This window comes from Salmo trutta, chromosome 18, assembly GCF_901001165.1.
Source record: "Salmo trutta chromosome 18, fSalTru1.1, whole genome shotgun sequence".
In the NCBI taxonomy this organism is placed as follows: domain Eukaryota; kingdom Metazoa; phylum Chordata; class Actinopteri; order Salmoniformes; family Salmonidae; genus Salmo; species Salmo trutta.
In genome coordinates this window covers 540248-550401 of record NC_042974.1, presented here as the reverse complement: position 1 = coordinate 550401, position 10154 = coordinate 540248, and the positions used below count along the sequence as shown (strand labels likewise).

General features: G+C 40.2%; 1 protein-coding gene across 1 annotated transcript; it reads left to right on the top strand.

Moving 5' to 3' along the window:
• The first annotated feature begins 2614 nt into the window (after positions 1-2614).
• Positions 2615-9214, top strand: LOC115152707 (transcription factor COE3-like). Its single transcript, XM_029697439.1, has 6 exons — positions 2615-3553; positions 3832-3988; positions 4373-4436; positions 4905-4960; positions 7284-7357; positions 9131-9214. The coding sequence occupies exons 1-6, from the start codon at positions 3414-3416 to the stop codon at positions 9201-9203; spliced, it is 564 nt and encodes a 187-aa protein (XP_029553299.1). The 5' UTR covers positions 2615-3413; the 3' UTR covers positions 9204-9214.
• Positions 9215-10154: the final 940 nt, after the last annotated feature.

Here is a 10154-nt window from a genome sequence, read left to right as displayed (position 1 = left end):
GCAACACCAAGCAAATCTTATTCAAACCAACACACCTCCTGCATGACTAACATTGTGGGTTTTGTTTTTTTGTCTAGCGTTCACCATTAGCACACTTCTCCAAATGAGATATAACATTAGCGATCTTTTACAACTAAATCCACACGCACGGTCCTTATGATGAGAGCAGTTGGGCTACACGCACAGTTCATGTTGAATGCAAAATATACACCAGCTTTTTAGTGACTTGATATTAGAATATAATAGACGCATTATTATTAATATTATTATTATTGTTTATCTTGACTTATTATGCTATTGTTTTGTTATGAGTTTTTGTGGCTAAGTAATAATCTATCCGTGCATCAACATCATGACTTGTTGAGATGTCGCTGCGTGTGTTGCTGATGTCTAAACACGCCGCAGAATAAGCACGTGCGAGAAGCACTCATATGTCAAATTGAGACATGATCATAAATTAAAATATGCACTTATATGTCCATCAACGTCCCGTTTTTTTTCGTGTGTTAAAAAAATAAAATAAAATCGTCCTAAGCACCTTGATTAATTTCCGTCTGTCTGACGGAAGCAGTTAGAGAGGAAGTCAAAGTTAAAACTTGGTGGAAATGAAAGAGCGCATTTAGCACGCGACCAGATGATCCTAGAAAATGAGCTGAAATAGATTCAGGCTCAGCGCCTGTTGTGGCAGCAGCTGATTCCCTATTCCTGTCCAGATGGCTCCCAACACAGATTTGCATTCATTTTCGCCTAATATCGTCCAAAATAGAGGAGCAGCTGCATTTGTTGTCAAATAAGGTTTAAAACTCCTTTTTTTATGACGGGGGTCGTTACCTACGTGATGGGGTTGTCGAACTGTCCTAGAACCTCTTTCTCTCCAGTCAACAGTATCAGTTAGAACAGGACCTGTCCTAAAAACCCTACTTTGGCCATCAGATTTAAGGCCCTTTGGTGTATAATCGGCATTAAACATACAGTAGTCTATCATTAGGCTGCTTGGTGCAATATGCAGTTTCCAAGACAGAATTATACTGAGATAAAAAAAAATTAAATACAAATGTTGGCAAGTAACTTAATTTATGACCAATTGAAATAACATATTTAGAGAAAAAAAAACCTAAAAAAGTCAAGTGCACTCTATTTCAACGTTATAACATTTTACTTGCAACGCTGCAAACACGGCATTGGTGACATTTGTTCTACGGTACATCAATTTATCGAGCAAATAATAATTTATAAGCAATTTGCATATGAACCCATTAAAATGAACACTTAGTACAATATTACCCGGGTTGACACAGTAAATTGTAAATCAATAAATTGTAAATTGTCTAGAAATAGAATAGCCTAACGATATTATCCTAAAATAGTAATAAAATGCGGTTTTATTATACTTACGTATTTAATTAGGACGTGCAGGGCCGGGAAAGGAATGGATTTAGAGACGACGGAAGAACAACAGCCGCTTTGATAATTCACTTATCTTTGGCAATAGTCATTAACCCCCAACCCCAGCAAAATGCTGTCTAAAACACATCTCTCTTCCGTTCCACGTACACCCATCCCACCCCTTTAGTGCACGGGGCTGTGGGGTCCCCTGATAACCCAAATCGGACTTCACTTTTTTTTTTGCCGATTAATTAAAATGTAAAAAATATAGCTTAAAAAAAAGGTCTGCCACTTGGCAACTAGAAAGCATTGCCCTGAAGGAGAAATACCTATTACCGTCATATTATTGTAGGCTATTTAAGAGTGTTTCTTTATTGTGATAAAATACAGGTCTGTTCTTCAGAAGAGAGAGGTTGGACACCGTGCATCCCCTGAGTCCGTTCACTGAATAGAATGATGTACACCCACATTAAACTAAATCAACTATCGTATTGAACAGTAATGTATAGCACACATACAACCTGTGCATTGCATTAGGATAACACGTTGTAATGATGCCCTGGTGTTTAGAAACTTCATGACAGACATGAAGTACTGCACGTTGAATCCATACGAGTCCTTAGTCTGGGATACAGCCATCTGACACATTTCCCTTTATAAAGATACTAATACCCGGGCTACTGTCTGCAGCACAGTTATAAAGATACTAATACCTGGGCTACTGTCTGCAGCACAGTTATAAAGATACTAATACCTGGGCTACTGTCTGCAGCACAGTTAATATACTTTGTCAAGAGAGACGCGTTATATTCCATCACTTGTAACATGGCTGCATTAAAATAGCATTGATTCACTTTGACTATATATATGCACTGGCGAACACCTCTATAAAACATGCCAATTTAGATTTGGAAAAGCCCGAACAAATAGTAATAGTGAAATATATCCTTGTATCTAGTTTTGACCAAATGGATTGGAAAGTCCTTCCTTTATGCTCCTATAGACATGTTATGCGTTTCCCTCAGACTTTTAGTCGATATTTACTCATTAATTGCTGAGAACATGACATAACAGCCTACCTGGGTAAAGTATTTAGTGACAATTCCTGCTCCCTTCCCTACAATATGTTGTATCGGCTGGACTCTGTCCTTTAGGATTTCATGTACAGTGAATATTAACGTCACAGGATGTGCATTTGAGTGGGAAATCTCTACATTTAATAATGGAGGGAAAAAAAAGTAGAGCTTGTCTTGTTTGGAGCTCTCGGGTTTCAGCCAGGCAGCTATTGCATGTAGGACTCTCCAGAATGAAGCTCGTTCAGGGACACGACGTGTCACTGCTCCATATATGGCCGAAGCCCCGCCCCACCAACGCGTCATATCGTGACAGCGCGCATCCCGTGGGTTTAGAGTTTTGGCTCCCGGGAAAGGTTCCACTCCTCCGGGATAGAGGGGTTGAGTTTTGTATGCTTCCATCCATTCTGCAAGACGCTAAAGGCCTCTCATCAACCTCTCCTGTGTCCATGAACACCTCCGTAGTAATCATTTGGTTTATTTGTCTTTTGGAGCTGGAGCGCATTGCCAGAAGTGGTCGATTCAACTGAAGGTTTTTTTTTTTTTTAAATGCTTGTTGTATGATGACTCCAGCTTGAGGAGACATCACCAAAAACAAAAAGTTTTCTTCAAACGCATTTCGAATAAAAAACTTGAATAAAACAGAAGCAACTACAACCATATCCTGCTATTTGAACGACTTCTTCAACGACTAGGATCACGTTCCCACCAGCTACAGAGATAGACTACAGTAACCCATTCTGTAAATTGTTCATGTCGTGCCAACACAGGACGGGCTCAAGGAGACAGGACTTGTGAACTCAACTGGGACTTTTATTTCGTTTCTACACGTTTAACCACAACAAACTTATTTTACTGTTATTTGTCAACCACCAAGAAGGAAAAATTGCTCTTCAACAACTACCTTCCTATTACTCTCATTTGGCTGGAGCGGGTTTGTACGAAACTGTTTTAATGTTTGGAATTCAGGAAAATATAGGCTTACCTAGAGGAGGGACGACTATGAAAGAGGAACCGCTGGGCAGCGGGATGAACTCGGTCCGCTCGTGGATGCACACATCTGGGGTAGTGGATGCGAACACAGCCGCCCAAAGGTACGTTTGCCAAACATCCAATTTTTAATGCATTTCTCAGATTGCCCCTAAATCCCCACATTGCCATGTATCAATTACAATCTCCCTATGCGCCTCTTCTCTTCGCCACTTTCTCCAACGCTCATTACATCATATTACTGTTAAAGTGACAAATCAAGAAATCTCTTGTCTCTAAAAACGTGCCTTTCACCATCTCCCAATGTTTTCATCTGATGCTACCTCCATCTCCAGTGTTTCTCTCCATCTAACCGAGGTGCTCCTCTCTCTTCTCCCCGCAGCGGTGTGGGTTTGGCTCGGGCACACTACGAGAAGCAACCACCGTCCAACCTCAGAAAATCCAACTTTTTCCACTTCGTTCTTGCGCTGTATGACAGGCAAGGGCAGCCCGTGGAGATCGAACGGACAGCTTATGTGGACTTTGTGGAGAAGGACAAAGTAAGCGCCATTTCTTTTGGAATATCGTCCCATTTTATTCAAGTATTTTTTTTATTTTCACCTAAACAGTTCATCATTTGGTGGTAAAGGCAGGAACACGTCATAGGCGGTGGAGGAGACACGTGCAGTTTTGTGGATTTTCTAAATGACTTCGAATGTCACAAAATTATTTTGTACATTTAGTTGTTTTTTTTACTCTACATAGATAGATACCCCCTCCCCCCCCCCCCCCCCCCCCACACACACACACACACACACACATTTCCCCCCACTTGACCCCTTCATAATAGTCTATTTTGTGACCTCATAATTACCACATCAAGACAAATATCAACATAACACAGTAAATGTATGTGACACTGATTCAATGCTCATTATTTTCAGGAACCAAACAGTGAAAAAACTAACAATGGGATCCACTACAAACTACAGTTATTGTACAGCAACGGTAAGTGTTCACAGCTACTGATAAGAAAAAAAAAACTGTGTCTGATTATTATGAAGTGAATAAGTACAAATCAGGGCTGCATGCTTGGACATTGATTCCGTCAGATAACGTTGTATGGTGGTTGTTAGGCTGATATTGGGTTCCATTTTTTAAAGTGGTAAATTGCCTGTCGGTGTCAGCGAGCGTTGTCCATGGTTAATCCACGCTCAGTTAGCGATGCGTGGGAATCAGATATTAATCCACGTTTTAACCTGACGGTAACCAGATGGTGATAATGAAAATATATTATGATGATACATGTTTTATATTAAAAAAAAAAATTTTAAAAACGTGTTTTATTATATTCATTTTATGTCAGTAAAAATGGTAAGACTTGGCGCATATATTTTCTAAAATATAATGTGTAAACAAAATCACAGTGTAAATGACAAGATACTTAAAAAATATATATATATACTTTATTCACAGGTGTCAGAACAGAACAAGATCTTTTCGTACGATTAATTGATTCCATGACAAAACAGGTAAGATTTTTTTTATATATATATAATTATCTGCAATGCCAAATTGTATGCTTATGGTGCTTGAAATATAACGTGTGTTGTGGAAACGTGCGTGGTTTTAGAATTGACCCTATTACAGGAGATATATGCTTCAATTATGAGCCTGTAAGTTATTAGGAGCCTGTGTGGTTGCGTTTTTTTTAATCGTTTTTATTTCACTATAAATCAGCTCGCTCTCGGTTTGGAGCGATTGTATTGTTGTTATTATTTTTTATTTTATACAACTTTGTGAATCGCCTATATAGACATGGACAGTTGTAGATATCCGGTATATAGTTAATTAAAATAATAACCTTTAGTGGCCTCTCTTTAATTCGGGTTGTCAGCTCCAGGGGTCTCCCGTATACCCGTGCAAGGTCCTCTTCATGTTTATGTAATTTGCAGCCATATGCAAAAGTGTTTAATAGGGTTTATTTAATTTCCCTTTTTTTTAAATCGTGATTATACTTGACATGAGATATTATATATATTTTTTTGGAGAATGCTATAAAATATTTTTGCTGATATTACGGTTACTGAAATGAATCGGTTTTGTAGGTCTACGGTGCTTTGCGTATTGGCTCGTGAGCGCATGTTAGTAAATTAACCCCTAATTCCGTTTATGTTCTAATAGATGGGATGACGTAGCCTTCAACAAACTTAGGTCTTATCTGCTACGTAGTAATTGTGCGTTGACAGTCCCATCAGTTCAGAAATGTTGAAATAATCATTTATTGTGACAAACAGACCAGACTATTATTGCTAAACGGAAGTCTCGGTTTAATAACAAGAGCCTCTTTTTACTATGAGAGGCCACTTGAGTGGACAATGTGGCGCGTTTCCTCAACCTGGATGTTTTCGGAAGTCACTCTCGGCTAGTACGGGCTTATTGTTAAGTGCACTCCTCCAAGTTCACCGAATAGCTTCTAGCTTCAGTGTCTAGGGTTAAATAGCATTATTAATACCGCTTTGTTTATTCATATTTTGTCACCTGTTATTATTATATAGGAAATATAGGCTCCGTGTTAGATTCGTGACTGTACTTTCTATAGCCTATAGGTCTGTCTATGATCAGAGAGTCAATGACGCTGAACCGTCAGTTTATGGATTTCTGTTTCTTCAGCCGAGACACGGGAAATAAATCACACGATGATAACTGCACTACTCCCCAAATCCCTCATATATAGATGTAGTAGCCTGTGTGGTACCCCTCTCACCTCCAATGGAACAGAGCTGTTCGGTGTGTTTTCAACTATTACCACAAGCACTAAAAACCATTTAAAATCCCTATCTCATTTTGCTGTGAAATATTTGATGTAGTGTTTTATTTATGTATTTATTCACCCGCTTGTCCCCTCTTGCTATAGCAGCGTTGTTACTCATTGTAAATACAATTGTGATAGGCCCTATAGTGTGTCATGCGTTTTGCTTAATTGCTAATTATAAAGAGTTTATCTTTGATTAAAAGCAGCGCTTCTTTGGTTTTACATTCATCCAAGATGTAACGGCGATGCGAGCGGGATAGGCAGGCTGCTGTTGTCGAGCTGTAGCCGTGCATCACAGACCCGGGGCAGAACGAGGGGAGGGAGACAGACAGACTGAGGCCGAGCGCACCTACAGCTCCACGCCATCTGTTAAAGCCAATGCTCAAGAATTACTCTACCGAACCCCCGACAACGATTTTTTTTTTATCCGAGAAAAATCATTGTTAGCGGCTCAAAATAAACAACAGCTTGCCCATTAGCTCTTTCCCCCCTCAAATATCTGTAGATTAGAATGGCGCTGATGTATACGGAAATGAGTATTATTTACATCGCCCATCTGCAGCTGAGAACCCACGTGTGGTTGGTATTATCCTGGGATAATTAATAAAAAATATACAAACAACATAATACACATATTAACCTATTTGACATTTTTGTTGTTGTTGTGGTCTAGCAAATCAATTAGGCTATTTATTTACATTACAATATATATATATAAATATACATTTTTAAAGAAAGTAATTGTTTGGGAATTATCTACGAGAAATGAATTTATATCTTCAACTTACAATATAACCTATAAATCATAAACTATACAATTGCTGTATGTAGACCAATGTGTCAATATTAGTAGCTCTATATACTTTATGAATTAATAATCAATAAAATAATGAATTGAGTAATTTATGAATTGAATGCTATTGTGGTGTAGGTTGAGGCTTATATCCTATAGCCCACAGAGAACGGCACATGTGCAGCGTGTTATTCAGTTGGATATTTTAAACGTCTGCTTCTGATGTCTTTCTCGCTTTCATTCCAAGGCTATAATCTATGAAGGTCAAGATAAAAACCCAGAGATGTGCCGAGTGCTTCTCACACACGAAATCATGTGCAGGTAAGAGCTTTATCACGGCGATTAGCTACATTTCAACCTCCTTTTAATATATGCTTGTATATTTTTAATGTATTTTTTAAATATTTCTTTGCTTTGTTATTAAAATGCTGAGTTGAGGGTTTTGAGGATGCTCCTTACTAGATGTATTAACCCATAAACCTCAATCTCTTGTTGCAATGAAAACACGTCGATTCATATCGGCAGACTCATAGCCAATGTTACACAGGCTGCCTGTTCTCAGACATAACACTATGCGAAGTGGAATATTATAACTGGGGAGGTTTCATTCAATGACCATTAGGAATTACAGGCCAGAATCCCTGTATCGGTTTTAAACTACTATAGTTGGGTTTGATTGGTCAACTGACAACAGACACAGAACAGAGAAACAGGTCGCTGATGACAGCACATTCCTGTGTTCTGTCAACGGGCGGAATAATAACCCAGAAACGGAGCTTTGATAATCTTACCCCTGCGTTGAATCCCTGTTTATCATGAGCTGACCCACACAGCAGGCGACATCCTGCTCCAAGTGGGCCGAACTACACCTCATCACCACGACATAATGTACAACAAAAGCTATGTTTTCTCTTTAGATGATGGTTTGCATATCAATGAATGTTTCAGAGGTGTGTGTGTGTACACACACTGCTTGTAGTAAAGACCGTTTCCGTTGAAAACACAGATGTGGTTTGGAGATCTAGAAGTGGAGGACTGTTAGACTTTTTTAATCACTTTAACTCTCAGCAGCTAGCTTTAAAGAGCTTCACACACTCCCCAGACCATATGGTGTTCAGTTAGCTCATCTGGACATGGAGCCATCATACAACTAGGCTTTCAAAAAAACACAAACAAAAAGTGAGAATGAAGCATAACATTTTGGTATAATTTCAACATGAATAAAACTGTACCAGACAGTATTGGGTCCGGTCCTTTCCCCATCGGTAGCTCTGGCTAGACCCCAGCACCAGAACCAGCACCAGAACCAGCACCAGAACCAGAACCAGCATCACCGGCTAAACCCAGACAATGCTACTTCAGTAAAAGATTGATGCAGGAGCTACATGGCTTCTGAGCGCTCTATTGAATATCTGGCCTATCACAGGAAGGCTGGTTTGAAGATGGCCGTCTGCATCCTCTCCAGAATTAACAGCTTGACAATTAGAGGGAAACAAAAAGCTGAAGCTGTGGAAAGACGATTCCCCAGCCTCCTGGCATCTTCTGTTCTCAGTTCAGTGCTAGAGACAACACCACAAACATGTTGTCTCCCTGAGACTAGCAAACGGTGCAGCAGCAGTGCTCGGCAATGCTATGGGTACGTCCCAAATGGCACCCTATTCCCTACATAGTGCACTACATTTGACCAGAGGTCTATAGGAATAGGGTTCCATTTGGGACACAGACGAGGAGATGTTTACCCGTTTACCCTGCGTGGCGAGACTGACTAGGTTCCACACCAATCAGCATACAGACAGACAGCTAGCGCCAGGCATACAGGCACAGCTCAGCAACAATCATTATCTAAACACTGTCATGCTTAGATAAATATACAATTAAAGAATTAAAAGAAAATGTTACTAAGTAACAATTAAACATGGGAAGATCCACACTGTGTGAACCTCTTTGGGCTGCAGTTTACACATGCAGCCCAAATCTGATATTTTTTTGAACCAATCAAGATGTGGATCTTTTGCCTATAAAAGGGGCAACGGATCAGAATTGGTCTGCCTGTGTGAACCTGACTTGATAACATCATCGTTTTGTCCTCTCTAGTCGGTGTTGTGATAAGAAGAGTTGTGGCAACAGAAACGAGACTCCCTCAGACCCCGTTATCATCGACAGGTAAGAAACACACCGCTGTTTGGTACAGTTCTTGTCTCTGTTCTGGTGTAGTCGTGTGGCGTGTGCTGTGTGTATGTACGGAGTGGGATGGTCATGGTTGTTGTAGTCATTCTGGGGACTGTCGTTGTAGTCATCCTGGGGACTCTGTGGTGCCCGACTTCTGTCTCTCTGTCTCTCTGCATTGTGCTGTCTCTGTGTTTGTTGTTCTGCTGCGTTGTTGCACAGGTGGGTTGACTTGGAAACCAGGAGGTCTCTGTGGGGATTGGGTAATTGCTAGCGAGTTGTCAGGGGAAACAGTTTCCTCGGCCTTTCCTCTCTCTGTGCTCTGCCCTGCTGTGAGGAAGTCAGTTGTTTATGCCTGGAGTGCGCTTGGCTTTACATTCAGACATGTATCATTGAATGGCTGCCTCCTAATTTGCGAACAAGTGTTTTATTCAGTACTCTGTCATTTATTCCACTATACTGTATTTCTATGTGAATCTGAGTGCTTGGCTGCCTTCCTAAATGGGCCCACTGTCCAGGAGAGTTTGGTATCACGTTAGATATATTGTTACTGCTACTGGCCGAGCACAGTTTTCTCAGTCGTAGTTCATTGGATGTGAACAAGTATGTTGGGAGAGGGAAAGATGGTCCCTGTAGCTCAGTTGGTAGAGCATGGTGTTTGCAACACCAGGGTTGTGGGTTCGATTCCCACGGGGGGCCAGCACAGAACATTTTTTTATGAAATGTATGCATTCACTACTGTAAGTCGCTCTGGATAAGAGCGTTTGCTAAATGACTAAAAATGTAAAAATGTAATGAGTTAAACCAGGGTTAAATATAGAGAAACCAGGAGAGGGATAGATGATGAGTTAAACCAGGGTTAAATATAGAGAAACCAGGAGAGGGATAGATGATGAGTTAAACCAGGGTTAAATATAGAGAAACCAGGAGAGGGATAGATGATGAGTTAAAC

Bases quoted from the DNA above. Each gene is read 5' to 3' on its own strand.
- LOC115152707 (XM_029697439.1), top strand. From the start codon at position 3,414: ATGTTTGGAATTCAGGAAAATATAGGCTTACCTAGAGGAGGGACGACT. The intron at 3,554-3,831 runs GTACGTTTGCCA...TTCTCCCCGCAG, and splicing joins GCGAACACAGCCGCCCAAAG to CGGTGTGGGTTTGGCTCGGG. The intron at 4,961-7,283 runs GTAAGATTTTTT...TTTCATTCCAAG, and splicing joins TTGATTCCATGACAAAACAG to GCTATAATCTATGAAGGTCA.